This window comes from Ostrinia furnacalis, unplaced genomic scaffold (assembly GCF_004193835.3).
Source record: "Ostrinia furnacalis isolate ACB-3 unplaced genomic scaffold, ASM419383v2 OfSCF4318, whole genome shotgun sequence".
NCBI classification, from domain to species: domain Eukaryota; kingdom Metazoa; phylum Arthropoda; class Insecta; order Lepidoptera; family Crambidae; genus Ostrinia; species Ostrinia furnacalis.
In genome coordinates this window covers 420697-448150 of record NW_021134557.1, presented here as the reverse complement: position 1 = coordinate 448150, position 27454 = coordinate 420697, and the positions used below count along the sequence as shown (strand labels likewise).

The 27454-nt window shown below is 37.9% G+C and overlaps 1 protein-coding gene across 1 annotated transcript; it reads left to right on the top strand.

Moving 5' to 3' along the window:
• The first annotated feature begins 1356 nt into the window (after window positions 1-1356).
• Window positions 1357-22808, top strand: Syx7 (syntaxin 7). Its single transcript, XM_028313682.1, has 7 exons — window positions 1357-1615; window positions 1699-1816; window positions 2209-2278; window positions 10731-10881; window positions 17294-17387; window positions 20594-20847; window positions 22536-22808. The coding sequence occupies exons 2-7, from the start codon at window positions 1711-1713 to the stop codon at window positions 22620-22622; spliced, it is 762 nt and encodes a 253-aa protein (XP_028169483.1). The 5' UTR covers window positions 1357-1615; window positions 1699-1710; the 3' UTR covers window positions 22623-22808.
• The last annotated feature ends 4646 nt before the right edge of the window (window positions 22809-27454 follow it).

Below are 27454 nucleotides of genomic sequence, written 5' to 3'. Positions count from 1 at the left end.
TTGACATTAAAAGTTTTTATTTTCCGATAGCCAAACGTTTCTCAAATGTAAAGAGAGTGCTATTAGAATTAAATTACGCTTCAATTTGTTATTATAAGCCTTAATTTTGCCAAACAACAGTAATGGACATAACAAGGAAATTAGAAAAACGACTTTTGATTAAGTTTTTCTACGGCATTATTTGTAGTTTCTGCTATTGTAATAGCAAAAACAAATAAAACTTTTGATGAACTTTCCCATAAAAATAGTTTTATAAAGATAGATATAAAAAAACATGTGTTCGCCTGCCTGGACACAGAAAATGTACTGTTTCGGCGAAATACCCATTGTGTTATGTTTAGCTAAGATAAGTGCTCCTTTCTGGTTGAGGATTCCAGGTTGAAGTCAGTTAAAAATGGAGGTTCAGGTCCAAATACATTTAAAATGGAATCCTACTTATTAATATTATAAATGCGAAAGTTTGGATGTCATGATGTCTGGATGTCTGGATGTTTGTTACTCTTTCATGCAAAAACTACTGAACGGATTTTGTTGAAACTTTACAGTATTATTGTTTAGGTATTATGACCCAGATTAACATCATAGGCTACAATTTATGACGATCTATGACAAACTAAACTTCACGCGGGTGAAGCCGCGGGCAAAAGCTAGTGAAAAAGAATATTCATAATATTTTATAGTAATTTCCTAGACGCTCCAGGCATTTTAAACATTCCCTAGTTATTTTATACAATACCTGAATTAGACACACTGCCCGGTTACATAAATCTACTGCTTGTGGGTATTATTACCACGTTGAACAACCAAACAAAAAATTGTTTTATTAATATGAAACTTAAAGTTCGACAATGTCTCATTAAAATAAATTAATGCATTTGGGGATTTTAGCATATTACGCTGGGCAACCCTGGTGAACACCGACGTATTGCGCACTATGACGGTTGGTATATACCATAGACAAAGAAGTATATGGCTAAATCAAAAAGGCACCGAAGTGCCTACGAATCAAGGGTTAAATCATGTTTATTTAATTTGTATAGGTTTTAGACAGGTGACGTCATCAAAGTCAAAAGTACGTTCGGATACACATCAAATAACTTATCTAGTCATAATGTAAATAAGAAAAGAAGAACCAAAAGTTCATTTATGTTCGATTGAGAAAATCCTAAACTCAATAGTTAATACCGCAAAGTGCAATAAGTTTTATAAAGATCACGTTTTAACGTTAAATACAACAAAATTTAAGAAATTTATAAAAATCACTGCTCTAAAATACTTGAGCAGCATCACTAGTTATGTCATAAGTTTCCCGTAATACCAACATAAAGAATGTATCTGTCACTGAACAACTGCATCTTGAGTTGTCAATTGTCAATTTTGTTACTTTTCGTTTGGGAGGTGAATCAGCAGTGCTAGAAAGATTTATTCAAAGCATATTTACAATTTTTATTTTATTGCGTGAAAAAGTGTTCTTCTTTCAAACGGTGTGTTTTAAACTTTCTGCCCCTGCCAAATTAAACCATACGACAAAAACATTGCATTGTTTTCCCAGCTTTAACGGAATCATCGTGCGTCACAAATCTAATAAATTCTTTGTGGGATAAGTTGATTACAGGTTAGTATCGGAGTGTTTACGTAGTAGTTGCATCAGTGCGTCACGTTGTTAGTGTTCTGATTTTAATTGGAGGTAATTTAAAGGCAGGAGACAGTATGGAGACGTCGTACCAGGGCGGTGTGGTGCAGGAAGAAGCCAGCGACAACTTCCAGCGACTGTCTTCGACCATCGCGAGCAATATCAAGAAGATATCTCAAAATGGTATGGCACCCACCAGGAACATTCATGTATTATTTTGCGTCTTGAAGATATTTCATATTTTATCATTTTGCTTATCACCTCTATCTGGCATAGATTCAAAGAAAAATGCTTTGTGTACACACCATTGTGTTTTGAGTAATTTTCTGTTTATCTGAGACATCCAACTTGAATGTTTTCATCTGTCAGCTGGTCTAATTAAGTACAAACTTACATATTGAGGACATCAAGCTCCAAGATAGAAATTCTTAAATCCAAAAATTTTCTTACACAAATGTTTTTTTTTGTTACCATCTATTTTATACTTACAAGAATACACACTTTCTAGTACTACTTCAACATCTCTGATTATGTCTTATTGTTTGAACTATTAATATAATAAATGTTTGTTGCAGTCTCGTCAATGTCGAAGATGGTTAACCAGCTTCAGACGCCACAGGACTCGCATGAGCTCAGGAACCAGCTGTAAGTATTTATTGATTAAATACTTTCATAATCCAAACCCATCTTAATGAGAAATATCTATATATTTTATGTATAATGGACATTCAACTGATTCCAGGGTAGGATTAGGAACTTATACACTTCAAACCAAAATTTCTTAATGTTTATTATTAATTTTCTTAAATGTAAAACACTACCTATCAAAAGGCACTGCATGTATGAAAATATCTTATGATTCAATGTGGAATGAAGCTACATTAATGCTAGGTTTTCGGAGTTAAATGCCTGTATGTGTTATATTTGCTAGTACATTTTTTTCACGTCACTGTCTATTAAAATGATTAAATTATTATTTTCCTGCCAAATTAATTTCTGTTTCATCCTTGGATGTAGAATTGGTTAGCTTTCCTTTGTAACTAACCACAAGGTTATAATTCTTATTTATTTAGGAACAATTATACTGACCAACTAATAGAAAAGTTTCATTTGGAAAAGTCAAGCAAGGTTATTATTACGATACATTGATATATTGATGCATAAAATTCATCAATTTAATTCCACCGTAAATATTACGTTTTTCTGATATATTTTGGCTAGTAGTTATTTGTCGAAATAATGGATAAACGCCATAATAAGGTATTACGGATTAATAATACTTATCAGCTGATAACAGTAATGAGCTCGCTCGGAGCATTGCGCGGCGGTATAATCAACTGTTCACCCTAAATCTAAAAAGGTCATTATGCTGTCCAAGTGCTAAATTTATTTAAATATGGTCCATGATAATGTATTGGACGATGGACACGAATTGCGCTTACATTGAAACACTGCCAAGGGTTTCCTAGATCGTTATTTACGCGTTAATGTATAGCATGAATTAACTTTTTTCTTATCTAAGGTGTTACCATTTTGATGCTGAGTGTATCAGAGACCGTTCTAGTGACGCGATTCACTATCTATACTAATATTATAAATGCGAAAGTAACTCTGTCTGTCTCGCTTTCACGCCTAAACCACTAAACCGATTTCGATGAAATTTGGCAGGGAGATAGTTTAAGTCCTGAGAAAGGACATAGGATAGTTTTTATCCCGGTTTTTGAAACAGGGACGCGCGCGATTAAGTTTTTCTGTGACAGACAAAATTCCACGCGGGCGAAGCCGCGGGCGGAAAGCTAATACTGGTATATACCAGCTTCATTATTGTTATCAAAGTAATCATAGTGAAATTACTTTGGTAGCTGACAGTAAGTTCTATTAAAAAATACAGCCACAATGTTTTTGTAGTGGTGAACAAAAAAGGCATATAATTAAATGTGGGAGCCTATGCACTTTGAAAGCGCTTCTCTAATGGCTGTCAACCACAGTGGGGGGAGGGGGGCGAGGGGAGGCTGACTACACCAGGGATGTTATGGATATGAAGTTTCGGTTATGGATACGGTTATGGATATTACAATAATATTATGCCGGTTTCGGTTACGGTTACGGATACGAAATCATTTCGGATTATCCGAAAGTTTCGGATACATTTAAAAAAAATGTAAAATTCAAATAGCAAGATGCTGCGCGACCCGTAAAGCCACCTATGAGAATGGTAAAACAGGGGCGAATATCAGACGATGCCAGGAAATGCCAGACAAGTAGAAAATATTAAAAAAATATAAGATTTAGGATCCGCCTTTATCCGAAACTATCCGAAACTTTTCAATCGGTTTCGGTTACGGTTACGGGTATCTATTTAGTTCGGATGTCCGATAGTTTCGGTTACGGATATCCATAACATCCCTGGGCTACACCACTGCATTTACCGCTCCTGATGCATCCATTAGCTGTCACTATGAAATTTATCGAAGCGTTCCTTTTGGTCACATCACATCTGACTAGCTGTGACCGTGACACCGTAACGCGTGAAAAAAAAATTTTCACATTTTCCTAAATTTTTTCCTTGATACTCTGCTCGTATTGATCGTAGCGTAACGGTTTTGCCTACCTAAATAAATGGCCTATCGACATAAATATTTTTTCAAAACGGACCAGTCAGTAGTTTATCAACCAAACTACTAATTGTATTATTATACTAGCGGCCGCCCGCGACTTCGTACGCGTGGATTCCGTTTTACCCTTAGGGGTGGAGTTTCGTAAAATCCTTTCTTAGCGGATGCCTACGTCATAACATCTACCTGCATGCCAAATTTCAGCCCGATTTGTCTAGTGGTTTGGGCTGTGCGGTGATAGATCACTATGTCAGTCAGTCAGTGAGTCACCTTTGAGTTATATAGGTATATTTAGAGTTGTAGATTACTTAGGTAGGTATTAATATAGACTAAACAGATTTATTCTACCTACTAATTAAAATTGGGTCCATATTTCCGTCCAAATCGCGTAACTTAATAGAAAACATAATTACAAAATTCTCAATTCACCTAATTGGGAATTTTATTTGTTGCCTTTTTATATTAAACAGAAAACAACTATTTGAACACAAACATTGTATTAAACTTGAAATAAATTTTCTGTTTCTTCAATAAATAAAAGCGCGTCTGCGAGGCAAAGAGGCGAGGATGCTAGGCTAGCTGCATTCCTCGCTAGATAGCGATGCCAGCGATGCCCTCCTTTGTGCAAGGAAAGAGCCTTCTTTTATATTTTCTTTTCTAAAATCTATCCATATTACCTTCGCCCTGAGAAGAGGAGATTGTCCAACGGTAAAACTCAACGGAAACGCTATGCCACATAAACAAACCGTGAAATACCTAGGCATGCACATAGATAGAAGACTCACCTGGCGTGAACACATCAAGAACAAAAGGGAGCAAATTAACAGACAACTTCGTGATATGCAATGGATACTAGGCAGGAGGTGACTGCTAAGCCTAGAGAACAAACTGCTGATTTACAAATGCATCCTAAGACCCGTGTGGACATATGGCATCGAGCTCTGGGGGTCGGCCAGCCAATCAAATGTGGAAATACTCCAACGTTTCCAAAACAAAGTGCTGAAAATCTTGAGTTGTGCACCTTGGTTTACAAAGTCCACTGAAGTGCATGAATACCTGGAGATACCAAACGTCAAAGAGGTTGTAGATAAGTCCTGTAGGGCTTACCAACAGAGGCTTCAGCGTCATGAAAATGTACTTGCTGCATCCCTTCTGAATTCTGAGAACTCTACATTCAGGCTCAGGAGAAAGCGAATAGCATCGATCTGAAGAGTTATTGTAAAGAAACGAGGTGACACATCATGGGATGTGCAGAACCTAAACTGTCATTAATGCTAATTCATCTAATCTGATAAAGGCTGATGGCTGATCGCAGATAGAATAAAAAAAAAAATTCTTTTCTGAATCGTTAATTTCGTTTAAGAAACAGTTATAAATATATTATTACACACAAATAGGTCTAAAATAAACACATACATTCATTGTGGTTCTGTGAAAATTTTATGTGTGTAACCAGGAAAACTTTGTGACATAGTTAGCCTACAGACGAGTTATATGTACTTTATCGCAGCTAGAGCGATTGTTATTACGAGTGTTGTTATTGCGTAACTGCGTTTATAATTAACTAGCGGCCGCCCGCGACTTCGTACGCGTGGATCCCGTTTTACCCCCTTCATCTATCTTACGCGGTTTAGATTTTTTCATACAAACATTTTTTCTCGCTAACTCCCGTTCCCATGGGAATTTTGCAATTCCTGTTGTAACTAAGCTTTAAGTTTACAAAGGTGACAAATTTCAAGCGTCTAACTTAAGCGGTTTAGATTTTTCATACAAGAGGATTTTCCCGCTAATTCCCGTTCCCGTGGGAATTTCGGGAATTCCTTTCTTAGTGCACCTCTAAGGTACCTAAGCTACGTCCCTTCCCAATTTCAAGTGCCTACGTTTAGCCGTTTAGGCTGTGCGTTGATCTGTCAGTCAGTCAGTCAGTTTCTCCCTTTATATATTTAGATTAGATACCTACTTGCTGCATCGCTGTAGCAAGAAATGGCAGTGGAATCAACGAGAATGGAGTTGGCTCCTCTATGCTAGTACCCTCAAAATATTTGGGACAAAATGTACAAAGCTTCACACTGCGAGGAATCCCTTTGACTAGTCCTCACTAACATACAAAGCATTTCCATAAATTTACAACCAACGACCGTCGCTGCGTTCCTGAAAGCTGCAAGCAGTCGTTTGATGTGTATTTCCGAAGCTCCCCATAAAGCTTGCATTTATTGCGACTGAAAAGCTATCTCTGGAGTGGATCGATTTAAGCGGCGACACGTAACCTACATTAATATTGTAGACTACTTAACTCATAGAGGCTGGTGGGATCTGGGATATCACGCCTTTTAAGACCTTGTTACACTTAAAACGGACGGTGTTTTGGTAGAATAATAAACTTTCTTTTCCCCTTTATTTACTTTTGATACAGACAGGTCAATCCAGAAAGTCTTTTTAGTTTTAGTCACCTATGTCGTGGCTTGTAATCTTCTTGATAACGCTCTACATAATGAAAGAGTTAATTAAGCAGTTAAGCAGTACAGCAAGAGTGCTCTCTGCTAAGTTGCTCGTATTTTTGGATCATCCGCCGTCTCACTTGATGCGTATTGCTGGTATGAGCGACATGATTCTGTGCTTCGGGGGCACGATAAGCCTTCGGTCTGATAACATTACCAGACGCCTCTAAAGTTCTGACGTCAGTCTGTATCAGCGAGACACGGAGACTTTATACGGCTTAAAAAATTTAAGTCTAATAATTTGCAACGTCTGTGAGGACAGTTCTCTACTGTGTCCAAAGCTCGTGGAGAAATTAAACAAGTAAAAATAACTCTGTCTAGGTCGATATACTGGACTGGATTGGGAGTTTCATTAAACTAACTCGAAGGCCGTGTTGGGAGCGCGAGGAATTTTCCAATCGTTCGGCTTGGAACAACCCTTGCGTTACATGATTTCAGATTAAAAATAATTACAACTTAAAATACTTTGTAATTATTTTACTTGCTGTGACACCCATTTAATATTATGATGAATAAAATATGTACACTCGCGAGCAAAACTATGGAATCACTTACATGAAGTTGTTTCCACGCGAACTTGTGTACTAACGAATTTGTTAGGAACAAAAAAAGTGGCACCATTTTAAAGATTAAACTTTTATCTTTAAATTGATACCAAATTCATTTAAATCACACCAGTATTTAAAAAGATATCCCGGCTGATGTGAAGAAGTAACGAAAAAGACATGTATGAACTGTTTGATACGTCGCGAGTTGCGGCCTATTTACCCCCTATAAAAGCACGCGTTTTCGGATTTTTGCTTTCACACGTTGATTCATACACATCTCCGCTTCTTTTGACACTTTACCTGGGATTCTACACCTTCAGAAGCAGCACAAATCGTTGCACTATTGCAAGAAGGGCTCAGCCAGCGGGCTGTCGCACGTCAGCGCCACATAAGCCAGTCCTGGGTTTCGAAAGTTTTAAGACGCTTTCGGGAGACTGGTGGCTTTATCCCGAGACCAAGTTCTGAACAGCGCCGGCGCACATCGCAGAGGGAAGACCGTTTTTTCATGTCAACCTCTCTATGAAATCGTCATTTGACTGGAATCGACGTCCAGTAAGAGCTCAGAAATGTTCGTAGGATAGCTGTTAGCGAGTAGACAGTTTGTCTAAGACATAAGCAATAGAATTTGACTCCAAAAAGGCCTGCCACAGGCTCGAAACTGACGGCAGGTCACCGATAAGCACCCTTTCAATTTGCTCGTACACATCTCGATGGGAAGGCGAGTAATGGAGGCGAGTTCTGTTCTCCGATGAATGCAAACTGTGTTTGCAGGGCAGCAGTCGAAGAGGTCGGGTTTATAGGCGGCCTGAGGAGCGATTTGTGCAGTGCTGGTTCGCTGAAACAGTGGCTTATGGGGGTGGCTTGCTCGACTTAACATCGAGATGTGTACGAGCAAATTGAAAGCGTGCTTATCGGTGACCTGCCGTCAGTTTCGAGCCTGTGGCAGGCCTTTTTGGAGTTAAATTCTATTGCTTATGTCTTAGACAAACTGTCTACTCGCTAACAGCTATCCTACGAACATTTCTGAGCTCTTACTGGACGTCGATTCCAGTCAAATGACGATTTCATAGAGAGGTTGACATGAAAAAACGGTCTTCCCTCTGCGATGTGCGCCGGCGCTGTTCAGAACTTGGTCTCGAGATAAAGCCACCAGTCTCCCGAAAGCGTCTTAAAATTTTCGAAACCCAGGACTGGCTTATGTGGCGCTGACGTGCGACAGCTCGCTGGCTGAGTCCTTCTTGCAATAGTGCAACGATTTGTGCTGCTTCTGAAGATGTAGAATCCCAGGTAAAGTGTCAAAAGAAGCGGAGATGTGTATGAATCAACGTGTGAAAGCAAAAATCCGAAAACGCGTGCTTTTATAAGGGGTAAATAGGCCGCAACTCGCGACGTATCAAACAGTTCATAGATGTCTTTTTCGTTACTTCTTCACATTAGCCGCGATATCTTTTTAAATACTGGTGTGATTTAAATGAATTTGGTATCAATTTAAAGATAAAAGTTTAATCTTTAAAATGTTGCCACTTTTTTTGTTCGTAACAAATTCGTTAGTACACAAGTTCGCGTGGAAACAACTTCATGTAAGTGATTCCATACTTTTGCTCGCGAGTGTAGTATACATTATACTTAAGTTATACTTAAGTTTAACATCTGCACATGTGTCTATCCTTAACATCTCTCTATATTCTAAGTTATCCTGTCACTTTCATACATTCTCGACCTTATCCTAATATGTAAATGGTAATTCATTATTAATTTATGCAAGTGCAAGTTGGCTCCTACATAATGCAAGCCTCGTTGGGGAATCGAACTTTGTATTAAATACCTGCTAGAGTTGAGTTAAAGCATTAATGTTTTTAGAAAACTTATTTACTTAATTTCAGTTTACCTACCCTTTTTAAAAGGAAAAACTACAGTCGATTTTACCGTAAATTTAATTATTTTGGAGGTATTATTATGTTTACTGTTAATTGAATTCGCTTTGTTTTCGGATAATTATTGGTCTGCATTTGCGAACTCCGACTGTAGTTTTTCTTTGATTCTTTAGTTAAGTAGTTTAGTGGCGCATGTTTGGAAACACCAGCTTTTGTGGCGATTGTTGGACGAAGCGGAGCCCGTGTTTAGCGTAAACATAACTGGCGCTTGCGAGATCTTTCTTTGTTTTGCATTTTTATGTTTGCGATATTCCTTGTTGTTTGTAAACTATGACGCAATTGCTGCGTGGTACTTTTGCCGCACCTCTTCGTACTTTTCAGATAATTCAAGTACTTAAATCAAGTGAATTTTGTAGCAGAATGTTCGAATATTTGTTATAGAGCGGTTCAAATCCGCAACGGACAAAACATTTATTGAAAAGCGCGAGCATTCCTGATACAAAATCAATGAATCTATCGGTATTTTGTGTGATTCATGGAAATATCCCCACCTCCCGGTTGTAATTGGTAAATCAATACGGTACGATGTTTGACGCAGGTATTGTTCGAAAACTAGGACACTAAAGGCTGCCTAGTTCCAGGATAGTGATGATTATAACCTCGATGTTATGATGATGATGATTTAGCGACTTAAACTGGGAAAACCCGGTATCTTCAGGAGTTACTATCAAATGATTGTAAATTTTATTTAGTTAGGAAAGCATACAGCTCTATTACGCTTGATTTCGTTCATACTAGCAATTAGCAGCACTCAGCGAATGTTTTGAATTTATGTTGCGATAGCTCGTTACTTGTTGTGATTAGTGTTGTCTCATCGACGATTGCTTGGTTGAATGCTACCAGGTTCGAATACTGCTGAACGTAAATGTTTGATGGCTTATTTAAGTGTAATAAACAAAGCTCTTTATTTTGTAACTGTGTGGCATTTTTACTTTCGTACCATTAATGTTTTCTGGCTCTGCTCTATTTAAAGCTATACGTAGTTAATGTTTTGTTGTTATTGTGATGTGTGTGTATTCTAGTAGATAAAACTTGCTTGTCTAGTTATTTAAACCTTTCCTGAGTTCGATTCCTAAACGGGGCATAAAGAGGTAAAAATGACGACAACTGAAAGCATGTTGCGTTAAGAGACCAGTTTTATATACCTACTGATAAAGTTTAACGATGAATATCTGATTTATTTGACGCATGCTTCCATGCTAATCCTGTGACTAAGTTATAGTTAACTAAGTTCTGACAAACAAGTTTCCATAGATACAGTCACTTCCACCTTCCTAAAATTTACATTTCATCAAGTGAGGTGCAGACCAAGAGTTTCTTCGTTGTAAGTTAAAAAAACAGTGTTAGGGTTAAAATTGTGCTGGGATATGGATAAGCTAATTGCAACTTTATGACATCATCATCATAATTAGGGCCTCAGTCTTCCTCTTTTACCACCAGCAACTGGCAAAGGTTGCCAAAAGGTACCTTATTCTTCTAACCGTGTGCCGTCCGCGTTGCAGGCGCCAGATCCAGAACTACACGCAGAAGCTGGTGAAGGACACGTCGGCGATGCTGATGGAGCTGATGCGGATGCCGGCGGACGGCGCCGCGTCCCGGCTCACGCGCGAGCGCCTCAGCGACGAGTACATGGCCACGCTCAACGCCTTCCAGGTGCCTGACGCGATAGGGTTAAGTCTTACAACGCCTGCCAGGTGCCTGATGCGATAGGGTTAAGTCTTACAACGCCTTCCAGGTGCCTGACGCGACACCTACCAGGTGTTGACGCGATAGGGTTAAGTCTAACAACGCCTTCCAGGTACCTGACGCGATAGGGTTAAGTCTTACAACGCCTTCCAGGTGCCTAACGCGACACCTACCAGGTGTTGACGCGATAGGGTTAAGTCTAACAACGCCTTCCAGGTACCTGACGCGATAGGGTTAAGTCTTACAACGCCTTCCAGGTGCCTAACGCGACACCTACCAGGTGTTGACGCGATAGGGTTAAGTCTAACAACGCCTTCCAGGTGCCTGACGCGATAGGGTTGTCTTACAACGCCTTTCAAGTGCCTGACGCGATAGGGTTAAGTCTTACAACACCTACCAGGTTCCTGACGCGGTAGGGTTAAGTCTTACAACGCCTGCCAGGTGCCTGACGCGATAGGGTTAAATCTTACAACGCCTGCCAGGTGCCTGACGCGATAGGATTAAGAGTAGGCGCACACCGTTGATTTTTCGTCGGCCGATAGTTTAGTCGGGCAGTTGATCAGTATGGGCATGTATGGGAGTGCGCACACTACGCCGATTCGATTTGGCCGATTCTTCAAACAATTTAAAATCGGGCACAACTATCGGCCAACTAAAAATCAACGGTGTGCGCCTACTCTAAGTCTTACAACGCCTCCTTCCCTGAAGCTATAGGATTATGTCTTACAACGCCTTCCAGGTGCCTGACGCGATAGGGTTAAGTCTTACAACGCCTTTCCAAGTGCCTGACGCGATAGGGTTAAGTCTTACAACGCCTTCCAGGTGCCTGACGCGATAGGGTTAAGTCTTACAACGCCTTCCAGGTGCCTGACGCGATAGGGTTAAGTCTTACAACGCCTTCCAGGTGCCTGACGCGATAGGGTTAAGTCTTTCAACGCCTTCCAGGTGCCTGACGCGATAGGGTTATGTCTTTCAACGCCTTCCAGGTGCCTGACGTGATAGGGTTAAGTCTTACATCGCCTCCCAGGTGCCTGACGCGATAGGGTTAAGTCTTACAACGCCTTCCAGGTGCCTGACGCGATAGGGTTAAGTCTTACAACGCCTTCCAGGTGCCTGACGCGGTAGGGTTATGTCTCACAACGCCTTCCAGGTGCCTGACGCGATAGGGTTATGTCTCACAACGCCTTCCGGGTGCCTAACGCTGTAGGGTGTAGCCTTACAACGCCCTCCAGGTGCCTGATATGGTAAAGATTAGTCTTACAACGCCTCCCAGTCACATCTTAAACTGAAGTGACACTCATACTGAGCACAGGTTAGAAATAGAAGAAATAATAAAACGCTAAAGAAATAATGATGATGTAAGAAGCGACAGGGAGAATATGCGAACATCAGGCCTCCATAAATTTTATGCCTAGTGTGGGGGAGTGTAGGCAAAGTCCTTCATTTTGTCTCTGCTAAATTGGAGATGACCTGATGATAAAAAAGAAGCTATACATTGGATAACAACAAGTTTTCATTTCCATTTCCATATACAATGTCTATTACATAAAGTATTAATTTATAAAGCAATCAGAATAATGAACCAACGGCTACGGTCCCGATAAGAACTTTTATTTTTATGCGCCATTACACCGCCCGGTATCAGTACGTATGCACTTAAAACACGCTATATTCGAATAAAATAAATGGGGAGTTTTAACAATATTCTAAAGTACATCGATATTGCACCTACCTGGACCCTACAATAAGCAGTGAGGTCAGTAGGATCTAACTGTGTATTCTGTTATTTTTGCGCCGCTTCTTTTCTTATTTGCCTATGGGACTAGCTTCAAAATAATAAGCGAGTTGATAACACCAGTCTATAGAAATACACTGGTCATCACAAAAATCGACCCACCCGCGACAAGCACTTTCAAACTTATGCATCCCCACTTCCCACTAATATTGGCACCATTTAAAAGCCTAGTTCTAAACTTCATTTCATTAAAGGAAAGATTTTTACCCCAAAAATGTGTCTGTAGAAGAATCCAGAGTCACTTCTTCAAAAAATAGGTAGTTACGCTTAAGCCACCTTTTATGGCTATAAAACTGTTAAGTTGGGATTCATCGCTATCAATCTGTTAAAGAAGACACGTGAGATCATTATTTTGTTTTATAACCATAAAAATTGGTCTAATTGATCCCGGAGGTGAGCCCAAAGTGAGGTCTTTTTTCAAGTCACATTTATTGTATATGTTAATCGTTTATTAAGAAATTAAATGTGTTTTTCTTTAAGGATATTTATCGGGCTTTCAAATAACACCAATATTATTGGGGCACCATGATTGTGTCAGTAGAAACGAGTTTTCCTGTAAAACGTAAGGTTGGCCGATTTTTGTGATGACCAGTATAGTTTAATAAGCTAAAATTATTGGTCTTAGGACTGACTTTTTAATCGCCGGATATTTTTTATCTGCACAATAAGTTTGGCATATTGACACTTCCTGTATGGGAAATAATTTCACATAAATCCTTTGATTAAAAATCAGCCCTGAATCTAACAAGCCTAATGTTAACTCGTAAAATAGAATCTAAACGTTATAATATTTGTCATTGCGGCCAATTGACCGCAACTCATTGCTCTCAACATAATAATGACAGATGTCACTTCTTTAGACGGTGAAATAGTGACGCGGGCGCGTTCTATCCTACTGTAAAATAGTCATGGAAATATGCCCTTTTTATTTATAAAATGAGATTTTCCCGTTTTTTAAGAAGGAATATCACTTTTGTGCCCACTGGAAACTGGAATAAATAACCAAAGTATGAGATATATCCGTAATTTTATAACTAATTTATCAAGTAAATTAATATGTATATCTTTGTTTCCTGCTATGTAAGTGTGTATTTATATGGTCTGGTTTCCTATATCAATGCGCTGACTAGCACTGCATTATTACTTGATGTACGTGAGCAGTCAGTCCACTATCACCCATTGAATAAAGAATTATTAGAGATTTTGAAAAGCTTGATTAGTTAAAAAAGGCAGGCGATGCAATTTGGTGTTGCAGGAACGCCTGCAACCTTATAAGGGTAGTATTAAAACGAGTGACTGTAAATTAAAGTTTTAAGTGTCAGAAATAATTAATTTAGGTTATAGTATTACTAAGTGAGCGACTGACTGCGAAAGATGAGAAATCAACAGAACAGCAACTAACAAACATTAATTTGAGGTACTTAAAATACACAATGAGATGCTTCTTAATATTTGAGCGACCTAATATTTGTTTGAGCGCCAACGTTACGTCCTGCATTATTTTCAATATTTGGCAATTTTTTTTTATACTGAGCGGCATTTTATCTTAAATGAAGTGTTTCTAATACAAAAACCACTGAAAAATACTACAATACATACCACTGAAAAATAATACATAACAAAGTATTATGAGCTCACATTAAAAATGATATTTGAAGAAACACTATTATATTAGCCAAGTAATTATTAAAATTTAAGGGTAGGTAATGAAATGAAACAAGTAATAATAATATGCATTTACATAAATCGAAATAACAAAACAAAATAAGTCACTTCAGTCAACTACAAAAAGTAATATCATTAATTGTATGGAACATTGATAGGCATGAGACAGAATTTTAATATCTAAAATGGATTAAACATAACCCACTTTTTGTAAGCTCGTTCTGCATTTGATTATTATAGCCTGACCAGGAACATAAAAACCCTCGCCATGTTGCGGAAAACTAATGGTACTAATTTCTTTTAATGGCAACAGTAACTGAAAACTTCATTGACATGTCACCTTGCATGTCAGTTTATTGTTGTCAAAGTGTAAACAAACTTTATTTTAAATGTGTGCAATTGATTTTGTGAATTAAATTGCTAAAATCTTTTTATAGTCGTGAAAGAAAAGTGGTTCACAATGTGTTAAAGTATTTGTCGAAGAGAAATACTAAGGGTTCGGACAATATTTTCATTGAATAATGTTTCCGACAAAGGTTGTCAAATTGACTGACATGTTTATCGTCTAGTACAGTCCACTATGAAAATTAGCTGTAGTCTGTTTCAACTACCTATTTTAAAGTTTTTTGTCACTTTCTAAGTTTTGAATTTTATGGAATTGGGAAAGAAGTNGATTAGTTTTCGTCCATTTGTCCTTCGACCTATTGCAATATTTTCCTAAATTTAGGTAAGAAACTTATTTAAATCTTTTTGATATCATTTGAAAGCTAACAAAATTACCTTTCAAATGATATATCACAATCCATAGTTACTGTATTGTAGAATTGATTTTAAGTTAATAATTCAACTGCACCCTTTTTTCTACATAGTGGTCGAAAACTAGCGTACACTAGGACGAAAACTGATTTTTTTGGACGAAAACTAGTGAAATCGCCTCTTTTGCATAAAATATTTTTTATAATAAAACCCGTGGTATTTACTTATTGTAATATAATATTAACGTAAAGTAGACTATATAAGGACTAAAATGACATATGATACATATGAGTAAGGGTATTTTAAGATATTCATTTCGCATCACAAAGTTGGCAACTCCGATAATTGGACGAAAACTAACGCACTTACCCTACCGAGTTTGAAGCGTTCATGAGCAGACATTGCAGTTGAATATTCAAATTTTGAATTTGTTTATTGATGAATAATAAAATAAATCCTACTAGCTCGATTGATGGTTTCATTTAATTTGTTTAAACCAGGTTACCTTTAATAATATTTTTCGTTCATTTATGAAAATATCAAATTAGCCCGTAATCCTGTATAAATGTAATAAATGTATCTTTCTTTCTTTCTTTCTTTATTTCTTCTCTCTTTATTTTCTTTATCTTATCTTTCTTTTTTTCTTTTCCTCATGTAATAAATGTATCTTTCTTTCTTTCTTTCTTTCTAATCCTGAATCCTGATACATAAATTTAGCCTATTAATTTAACACAGGTACGACTGTACTCAGTGTTGCACTATCAAATGCAATTGAAGCGCCTCTATGCCAGGGTTTTTATGTTCCTGGTCAGGCTATAATCAATATTCGTTGTTCGTTAAGTTAATTTTTCGCTTACTCAAATTCATACCGCTCAATTTATTAAAACAGTATGCCATCATCAGTCGCTAAGTTATTTTTTGTCGATCTTTTTATAATTCCCCATTATGTATTAAAGGAAATTCGATCGACTATCTGGTTTCCTTGACGGGTAGCAAGTCCGTTTATGAAATAATTTAATACAAATACTCCATGAAATCGGAATGTCATGCTGGCTTGATAATTACGATAATTTACTACGTTTTTATTAAAACAGAACTGTACATTAAATCAAGTAGACGCGTTCTTGAGCACCATAAGGAAACTTAGTCTCTATAGTGTATGGGAAGTGATTCAAAAAAGTAGTTTCGGAGTCGGAGGTAAGTCTAGGTGCTTGCTAGATAAACTTCTCGGTATATTTTGTATAATACAAATTATTACACGATTTTAATTAAAGATGTGAAGCAACAAACAACAATGAAGCATTAATCGTTGAGTGTATTTTTAGAAAAAAGTCACATTTAGTAACAATATCGCCTTACTTCAACTGGATAATGTATTGTATATGTCATGTTTATTATTAATTTGATTATATCCAGATTTTTTGCTGCAGGGCTGCAATGATAGTTGCCATAAAATATTAACAGTTTGGTTTATGAGTTATGTTATCTTACCATCTATTATTGTAACCTATCGATTAGATCAACACGCTGACCCGTGATGCGAATGTGACGTGTACGAGGAGGCGGCGTTGTTACTGAATGTAATTAGGCCTATGATGCTTCTGTTTTAGAATAAAGGAAATTAAATTAAATACGCACTCCTATCTTTAGGTTTTTAAAGCGATCACTTATGCTATCTGTAAATGTGTGATCATCTAGAGGCGATGTACTAATCCATTGGTTCCCAAAGTGGGCGGCGACCGCTGAAAGAATGTATTCCAGACTGCTTGATACGACCAATAAATAATCTTGACTTGACGTGGAGCGCGGAATTTTTTGTATGGTCGAAAGGGTGCGAGTCTCAAATAAGTTTGGGAACCAATGTACTATTAAAGGCCGGTCGATCTATTCTCACAAATAAAACACTGAATACTCAACTTTCACACTATATTGCCTTATTTTAAATACAATTCATCATTTAGCACAAAAGCGCGCGGAGTCGTCTCCGCGCGTCCCTCTATTCTGACGTTTGATTCTCGCGTGACATTGACACTACGTTAATGTCACTATGACAGCAGATCATTGGTTATAACGATACCGCTATTTTAACGTTTTAGATTTTTCATAATTAACAGTACTAATCAATCACTTATAATAAAACGCGTTTGTATGTCCGCTCCGCAGACGACGCAGCGGACGGCGGCGCAGAAGACGAAAGACGACGTCAAAAAGGTGAAGGCGCAATCCATCAATATCGGCGACCCGTTCGCGATAAGCAGTAAGTCGCTCGATGTTGTGGTATTGTCTGCTCGGGAGATGAAAACACTCCTCTATAGGGATGTGGACTTGGTTATATAGAAATTGCGCAGTAAGTCGCTCAATGTTGTGGTATTGTCTGGTCGGGAGATGAAAACACTCCTCTATAGGGATGTGGACTGGGTAATGAAATCGAAATTGCATTTAGTCCGTCAGACAGATAGTAAAAAAGCATTCGACACGTTTTTTTTCATAATCGAATAATTACAGTATTATTTGAGTTGAAATGTCGCGGGACGTCACTTCTAAGTAAATAAATCTACTATAGCCCTTTCAGGCCGGATTTCAGATTTTTTAAAATTAACATTTTTGACTACATAACATGTTTTATTATTGTATAAGGTACTCCAAAAAAATAATTTTAAAAATCCCCCTCGCCCCCCTCTGCGTGGGGGGACCCAGCACGATCGTGACGCTCAGGCTTAAATTAATTTACTGCACGAAAGTGACGGTATCAGGTTTTGAAGTTAAAAACCTAAAAAACAATAAAATATTTAGAAACATATATTTTTAATACTCTTAAAAGGCGAAGGAACTTTAAGTAATAAATCTGATTTAAATTGCAAATCATTTTAAAATAGCTTATACGGTAGGCACTAGTAGATTTTTATTACATCTCTTGATGAGGAAAAAATCCTCTCCTGATGTAAAATTGGATGCTACTAAGACGGGTTTGTTATCTAATATCCATACATTTTACAATAACAATGTCATTACTAATGAATATTTGGGATTCTTGCTTGATGTCCTTATTTTTCGTCCTAGAAATTCAGTTTTCATAATTGTGCCAGTCTCATGAAGCCCCATTTTATTAAATTTCTCGAATAAAAGTATGGATGAGAAAAACCTGTCAAAAGCTACAGAGCTAACTGCTTGCAATCTACTTGAGAGAGATGAAGAATTGCAGAAGTTCAAAAACCTAGAGATCTTCAAAGTTTATTGTTGCGGCCTGATAAACTTCGAAGTCAATCATCAAACCATCATGGTTAGTAGCGACCGCTACTGCATCTTTGAGCTACTAGTCGTCCCTTGTTCAAGATCTATCCACTTACTTATTAGATCAATCCAAGGGGTTCGCGTATAGGATCAGGTGCAAGCAACCGACTCGAGTCTTCCCTTTACCCGACTGGTTGGGGGTGGACCAGAGCCAATAGCAAGATGGAGCCTACATGGACCGGTTTGCCCGTAGCTGCCGAGGCTTGCCTGGAAATGGTGAGATGTAAGTGCAAGAAGTACCTAGTGCAGAAGCTGGTGCTATCTGAAAAAAACAACTAAAACGGTCACAGCCGTAACCTTTGTGCTAAACATATCTCCCGTACTATGATTGTGAAACCTCATTTTCCTCACACTTATCTTTCCGTTAAATCACTGGTACAATAGTATGTAGAAATAAGTGTTAATTAAAATAATAATAATCATTAAGACATTTAGACAAATTAAAGTGCTTTCTTCTTATGATATTTTCAATATTTAAATGTATTTAAGCTATTTTCAACCTTATGTCTCACACATAGAGTTCAAAATCAATTGACGAAAAAATACAAATTATTGTAGATTGATGTGCCAGCAACTCTAAATAAATTCTGAAATAATAATTCTTGCTTGCTTACGAACCAAATAGTATGAATTCATGGATAAAATAAATATTTTTTTCCGATGCGCAATAAAATTCGCCCGCTGTGTCCTGAAGAAAAATTTTTTTTTCACCTACTTTTTGCGAGAAAAGTACCATACAATGTTATATTTTTATAATCCTGATAAATGTAGCTTTCAGGTCATATTTTTTTTATTAGATTATCTCCAGTGGTTTAAAAGTAAACGACGTTTATTTAAAAAATCACTTTTTGGTTTTTGTGAAGTTTACTCAATATTTCAATTTTTTTGTATAAAAAGGCAAAAAGTTTGTTCTAGAAATGAATTCGCCATCCTTTAATTATCCGAAAATGATACCACACTTGCCCTAATACCCATAGTTTTGAAGATATGGGCCTTAAAGTGAAGCGCGGCGGAAGGAAACTTGCCCCCCCTCCCCCTGCTACCACAGGGGGGGCTCCCGATGTCTACCGACGGAAATCCACTCAGGAGCACCCAAAGAACCACTGTTGCAAAAATGAGCCTTCTATACCAAAGTGGAGGGGTGCGGGAAAATCCTTTTGTATGAAAAATCTAAACGCTTAACGGAAGTTAGACGCTTGAAATTTGGCATGTAGGTACCTTAGTAAACTTAAAGCTTATTTACAACAAGTAATTACCGAAATTCCCACGGGAATTAGCGGGAAAATCCTTTTGTATGAAAAACCTAAACCGCTTAAGTTGACCTGAAGTGATGCAGTGACCGCGCGCTCTCCGCCCTCTATCTCGAAAACGGTTCACCGTATAAAAAAAAATTCAAAACAAAATTTGTAGAGAATTTAGTATTCTACAATATTGATAATAAATACAAATAGCAAAAAACCCATAGGAAATGAGATATTTCCAAAAAAAGCGCAAAAAACCGATTTTTGTGACCTTTGACCTTAAAATTTAATAGTTGCTTACACCCTACCATATGTAGGTTTTGAGACAACTTTTAGGGTGTCAATATACAAGTATTTACAGACTTACAGCTGGGTATCTCTAATTCCGATATTCTTACCTAATTTAAGCTTAAATGACTGGACTAATAGTAATATTGGTGGGAAGTGGGGATGCATACGTTTGAAAGTGCTTGTCGCGGGTGGGTCGTTTTTTATGATGACCAGTGTAGAATAGAATAGTTTATATTTCATCATCATCATCATTTCAGCAGCAACATCGCACGGTTGGTAGCCTGCATCCAGCGCCTCCCTGCTATCTTTATCAGGTCGTCGGTCCACCTTGTAAGTGGACGTCCCACTCTGCGTTTTTGACGCTCCCCTGCTTACGGAGATGCAAGCGGAGAAAGGAGATTACAAGTCCGGTAGCAGGGCAGTTGCTGCTGATATCATTCCGTTTCATGATCTGTTTGCTAAAAACAAGAATAGAGGCATCAAAACATTCTGGTCTGTTCTGTAATTTTTTGGGTCAGCACGACTGCCCTTTTTAGGTACGGGTTGTACGTTTGCAAGCTTCCATGATTTAGAGACTAGTCCAGTCTCAAGTGAGAGTCGATACAGGCGTGTTAGAATAGGAGACAACTCCGGCGCACAGTTAGAAAGAAAGAAAGAAAGAAACATTTATTACGCAGTTACGCAGGACTGCTGGAAATCCGTCGGGTCCTCTGGCTTAATTTCATGTGTTATCTCCAGAGCGACATCAAAGACGTGAACCAGATCTTCAAGGAGCTGGGCCAGATCATCCACGACCAGGGCGCTGTGGTGGACTCCATCGAGTCGTGCGTGGAGTACGCCTCGCAGGACGTCGAGGCCGCCACGCAGGAGCTCCGCCAGGCGGCCACTTACAAGGTCAGTTTCATCAACATCATCATCACCAATCAGGGCTTTCGCGCAATAATTATAACTTAAAAAAAAACCGACTTCAAATGCGTGAACACAAATATCAAATAATACCTATTCAACAAAAAAATAATCGTTCAAATTGGTTCATAATCGGCGGAGATATTGCGTATAAAAAAGTTCATCCCCAATTTTCCACCCTTGGGGGTTGTTTTTTTTATTATTAAATTTAAATGGGACCACCCTTGAGGTATTACCTATACGCCGAAAAAAGATTTGTTCAAATCGGTTCATAATTGGCGGAGTTATCGCGTAACAAACATAGAAAAAAAAAAAAACATACGGGTCAAATTGAGAACCTCCTCCTTTTTTTTAAGTCGGTTGAAAATCCGCCAGATGGCAATACGTAGACGCGAGGTCCAAAACTCCAAATGCTGCATGATTGGTTATTTTTGACATGACATTGACATTGTCAAAATCCACCAATCACGCAGCAGTCAGACCCTGCATCCAGGTCCCGCCATCTGGCGGATTTTTCAATCGCGAACACTTCATTCAGCCTTAGGACGTCCACTGGTGAACATAGGCCTCCCCCAGTGTTTTCCATGTTGATCGATTGGTAGCGGCCTGCGTCCAGCGCCTTCCTGCTACCTTTATGATGTCGTCGGTCCACCTTGTGGGTGGACGTCCCACGCTGCGTTTTCCGGTACGCGGCCTCCACTCCAGAACCTTGCTGCCCCATCGGCCGTCAGTTCTGCGTAATATGTGCCCTGTCCATTGCCACTTCAGCTTGCTAATCCGTCGGGCTATGTCAGCGACTTTAGTTCGTTTAAGTACGGTCAGTTTGTTACAATTTTTTTATGCAGAACAAGGCAGTTTTGTAGGTGGTCCTCCTCCCTCCTAATTGCCGTGCCCTACAGGGCCAATGATGTTTTAATTTAAAGTACATAATGGATGGATAAAAATTTAGTATTGATATTTTACTGCAATCTCATCTGATGTTAAGAGCGTTTACGCGAAGCGCGGCGTTTCAAGGGGCATCATTGGAAATGATTCGCGCGCGGCGTTTTTTAATAGTTTTCAAATGTTTATAGCAAAACAATAACAATGAATTACATATCGTTTCAAAGTAAAAATTTTAAAGAAGATGTTATTTTATTATCTTAAGCAATTTTTATGTTGAATTAAAGAAGAATAATGGTGTAAAAATCACTTTGATTTTTGGGTATTTCACGTTCTTTGAATTTGTGATTTCTTATTGTAAAATGCTTAAATCTAAGAATTTTCTCAACTAACTATTTGCCTAAGGACCTATGCTATAGGATATAAATGTTTGTTATATCGTTATTACAGTATTTTTATAAAAAATTCAGCTTGTAAACTGACGCTAAAGTGGAAATTTGAAAACCTCTGTGGACTTATCTTGATAGAATTCTTAAATATTTTCTCAACTATTTAGACGACGAAATTGGCTAATTATTTATGCCTATAACATATTTGTAATGTAACTGGTTAATGATTGTAACGGGTTGAAAAAGTACTGTTTTTGCGCCAAACGGCGTAAACGCTCTTAAGTGAGATGCAGTTAACAGCACATCAAAAATTTTGTTTATTTTATTTATTTAAAAAGGTACTAGTAGGTTCTTTGACAGTAGTATGGACGGACAGTTTTATGGTTGAATGATAATTATTCGCAGAACAAGCTGAGGAAGAAAAAGGTGTACATCGCGATCGTGGTGGCCATCATCATTTGCATCATCCTCATCCTCGCGTTCCACCACTGAGGCCCGGCGCGCGCCGCCCGCGCCGCCTAGCACTTCTCCGCGTGTTCGGTGTGAACGAACGGTTTCATTTGACAGGACAATTGCTGTTGAAGTTCTATACATACGGTCATTACTTCTAAAGCCCGGTCCGTGAGCACGTAGAATTTTGTCCAATGACCCCTAGCTACCCATCCTTATCGCTCGCGCGTAATTATATTGCTGTCGCGACTTTGCGACTGGCACCCGCAGTGAGTGTGCGAACGCGATAGCAACATAATTACGCGCGAGCGATAAGGATGGGTAGCTAGGGGTCATTGGACAAAATTCTACGTGCTCACGGACCAGACTATATGTCTGTTGTAAACATATTTTTCCTCCTAATATACGTATTGGCCCCTTCATAGTTGAGATCAATAGTGAAGCTCTGCTTGTCTCTTTCTATCCTTGTGATTCGATAGAAGGAAACGTAACACTGGCACTATGGACCGAGCAACATTTTGGTGAAGGGGATGTCGGCACGCATATTTTTCCATTTCAATACTATTGAGTCAATAACGCGCCAGTCGTTTAATTCAAACTGCGGTGCAGGATGTTTGAGTTTTAGGTGTCAATCTTATAAAGTCGATGATTGACGCCTGATACGTGTAAATGGCTGGCACATTTTTGGCTTGAACTTCACGAGCCAATAAAAATGTTCATGCCGGACGATACCGCGCGGATTGTGCTTATAAGGACAGAGAAGGGTTGATATTAAATGTATCTACTTATAGGATAAGTCTGTTATAGGGCGTTGACTTGTTTATTATTCGCACGTGAGCATATTGTGTAGTAATTTGTGCTTATAATCAAATATCTAATCGAAGAAGATATGTATAATTTGATATATTTGATTTAATTCAATATAATATTACTTGTTAATGTAATGATATTTTGATAGCCTCTAATGATAGAGTACTACAATGCTCTTATTTGAAAGGAAACATTCACTATTCTATCTATTTAATAAAGTTTTGAAACAGTATCTGAGGTCACTATCACAAAAACTAAATGAGAGTCCTGTGAAAAACAAGGCTAAAATAAAACGATTCACCTTCGGTAAACAAAACAAACTTATAGGCTGACGTCACGCCCTTCGTCCTTTGATTTATTAATGTAAATATATATAGATATTCCAACATAAAGTTTAATTTATTGTGGCGATATAATGATCATAAATTGTATATAAACGAATACATAATATATTTATGTTTAACTCAAGATGCGAAATCTGAGACAAATTCTCAATTAGATTCTGATAAACGCATTCCAATCTTTTAATGTCAAATATTTTGGGACATATGAAAGAAGTAAAAAGAGTTTTGAAATATCTCGGTTCATATAGCTCCCTCTAACTTCACTGTGGCCAGGATGTGGTAATTTCGTATTTCAGTATTGAAGGAATGCTGTCCTTTCCGAATAACTTTGTATAATGTGAGAATTTGTTTGAGACTTCGCGCTAATATTGTTAATGTTATAGGTGCGTAATCTACCCCATTTGACACGTAAGGTATAAATCCCCCATTTGTCCCATATGTCGTGTAGCGTCGTTTGTAGGTGTCGTAATAGCGTATATTAACCAGTGTAAATTGTATTAATATTGTGTGTAACTGTGTATATTGAAATTTATTACGAAACTCACTGTAGCAATATTTTGCCGTATCATGCCTTCTGTTGTTGCGACAATATAACATGGTGTGTGAAACTGCAATCGATATGCCTTTATATTGTATTTGGCAATATGTTATCAACCCAACTTCGGGTAGTATAATATATATTCTAAATTGTTAATGTTAAGATCACAGGTAGATTTCTTAAATAGGATGCAATAAATATATAAATAAACCAATCCAAAGCGTCTGTTTTCGCAATTTTTTCCTATCTGTATTTCTATGAAGTTAGTAGTCATATTGCTAAGCGACTGATGCCTTCGTATAAGCTACTGTCAGCGCCCCGGTCGTCTATAATAAGTGTCAACGTGGCTGTGAGACACTCAACGCATTTTCTAAATATATTTCGTTACAGTACTGTCCTTTTAAAGTGTCAACAGATGTTATACAAAAAAAAAACAATAATTTCAATCTGAACCACTAAAATTTTACTACTGGTCTTGTTTGCTAATATGTACGCCAAAATACTTGATTTGCGAAGGAAACATAGTTCGAAAATGTATTGTTTGTAGATTCCGCATCGATACTTGCCAAGACCTTACCTGTGGTCCATTGGTCGGTGGGTAGGAGGCAGTGACACCGTAGAACGCCTGCAAACCCCGCTGTAGGCCTAGGATGCGTGTCACGATAAGCTCATACATTTGTCGTCTTAAATCGCATCCTAGCCCGGCTGGTATGTTTCCGATGTGTATTTTAAACGGACGAGTACTGTATTTTGCTAAGGGATAAAGATTAGTTCGCATCTAGACTTTGCGCTTGGCTAGTGACTACAGTATAAATAAACGGTCCTTGTGATTTTCGTCGTCTACTGTCTGTTTACTGTGGAGTTTCACTTTGTGTTGTGTACTCATGCTTCTTAGTTAGCGTCTATTTGATAAACTTATGGGGAATATGCATTCATTCGTTTGGTAATAGTAAACATACCTAAGTATTTTTCCAATATCTAGTTAGATTAAAAAAGTTGAGAAAGAATGGTCGCAGTTTTCAGAAATAATGCATATTCCCTAAGTTCAGATAATATATTTTTTGTAATATTCATATTATTGTATTAGTAATGCGATTAGAAGTTAAATTTACTTTGTCTATGAAAATTTATGTGTACGAGGTGTGTTCNATGCAAATTCTTTGATCCATATTTTTCGATAGCAAAAAATCGCCGAGCACGCAAAACACTTATAACCTTTACGGCTCTCACAACCAAACAAAAAATGCTATACACTTGAAACTTGGTACAGATGTTCGGGAAGAGTGTACCAATATAACAAAACAAAAAAATCGATAATCGAAAGTACGTTTCCCGCGAAATTTGAAGTCACCTTACTTTTTGAACACACCTCGTATATTATTAACGTACGATTTTAGTCAGTCAACATTTTAATTGTTTATTCAATTAATTAAATCTTCTCTTCATTAATTGTCATATATCATTAAGAATGCTATAAGAAAATTATTAGTTAGGTTGTATCGTAAAATAACTTTCTTCTTTGGTGTAGTGTTACGTACACGCAGTTTCAGTTGCATTTGTATGTATTATGTACGTACAGTCAGCGTCAGATTGACCGAAGCGTCTAACGCCCGATTTCAATATTCGATCTTCAATCCACAGATTTTAGCAATCTTCAAATCTTAATCTAAGAAACCAATCTGTAGATTGGTCTCCTATCTGCTTTCCAATAATGTATCTCAAGAGCCGCAATCCTTTGTTCTGCTCGGATAACCCGGCAATCTTTTCCCTCTCGGAAGTTCAGTTCTACGCAAATTACGTTTTACTCGTATAAACTTAATTAAATTATGCGCTGTGGACAGGCGAAATAAAATAAAATAGGTCAAAATATAAAGATATTAAACTATTTAAACAGCAAAAAATGAAAATACGTCGAAGATAGTACTTATTTTAAATTAATTGTATAAAAACTGAAGGCTTCACAGAATATAATGTCTTTGCGTTTTCCTTCAAAAAATTAAAATTGTCAGTTTTGTTTTCATCCATCAGTCAACGTCAAAGTGAAGTCGATAAATATTGTAAAATAATTCTAAATTAAATAAAATATTGCAATGGACAAGGAATTGGTGAGTTTTATGAATAACCTGTTGAAGCATAGTTAGTGCTGTAATATATTTATTTTACCCTCAACTTTTCATTACAGACTGGTGGCGGAGCTGGTGAATATTTATACCTCGAAACATTGCCTCGAAACGGAACTTTTGAGTGTATCATAAGTTTGCTGGGAAGCGCGGCCAGCAGCTTTGAAGTACCATTTGGTGGTGATAACAGTGATAATAACGGTGAAGAAACTTAATATTAATAAAAGAAACCTTTAAGTATATGGAAAAATGTTTTATTTATCAAAACCTTTCTAAAATAATTATTTGTCAGGTCTGTCCTTTGAGCAATGTCTTCAGGCCACCTTTCCACAATAATAGTCCCCAGCTGGCACCTTTCTGAAGGAACTTCTTCAATTCTCATAATTCTGCAGATAGAGTTCGTTCCCAAACTCCAAATGTTCTGAAATTAGAAAAACTCTATAATTACCTAGTTATCAAAGCACATAGTACCTACTTGGTTCGTATCAGCCAAATGACGTCAACTTCTGGACAAAAGCCTCCCCCAATGATTACCCCGGTCCTGCGTTGCCCGCATCTAGGCACTTCCCGCGACCTTCACCAGATCGGCGGTCCTCATAATGGGCTTCTTGCTCACACTACGTCTTCCGGCCTGTGGTCACCGCTTGAAAACTTTTCTGCCACAGCGGCCATCAACTCTGCGAGCTATGTGCCTCGCCTGCTGCCACTTGATTTTAGCAATTCTGTGGGCTGTGTGTGTATGCCTGCGGATCTTCTAATTATTAATTATACAATCACGTAGGTAGGTAGGTACCTACCTACAGAAATTCCGAGCGCGAACTCGACATGATCATTTGATGATCATGAGGTCCTCCAAATCACTGCTATCACTGCTCCTGGAGCGTGAGAACAATTCGCCGACGTCATCTTTCACAAAATGTCCTATAGTACAGTAATATTCTTCCATATTTGGAAGAAAATAGATATTTTTTGTAACAAATCCTAGAAATGTTTAGGATTGCAAATTTGGATGACAACACCTATCAAAGCAAACGTCAAAATCGGCGGATAGGATATAGGAAA

What these genes read in the sequence shown, in the direction of transcription:
- Syx7 (XM_028313682.1), top strand. Translation starts at nt 1,711, where the DNA reads ATGGAGACGTCGTACCAGGGCGGTGTGGTGCAGGAAGAAGCCAGCGAC. An exon ending in CATGAGCTCAGGAACCAGCT is followed by an intron (nt 2,279 to 10,730) that starts GTAAGTATTTAT and finishes TCCGCGTTGCAG; the next exon opens with GCGCCAGATCCAGAACTACA. An exon ending in CCACGCTCAACGCCTTCCAG is followed by an intron (nt 10,882 to 17,293) that starts GTGCCTGACGCG and finishes TCCGCTCCGCAG; the next exon opens with ACGACGCAGCGGACGGCGGC.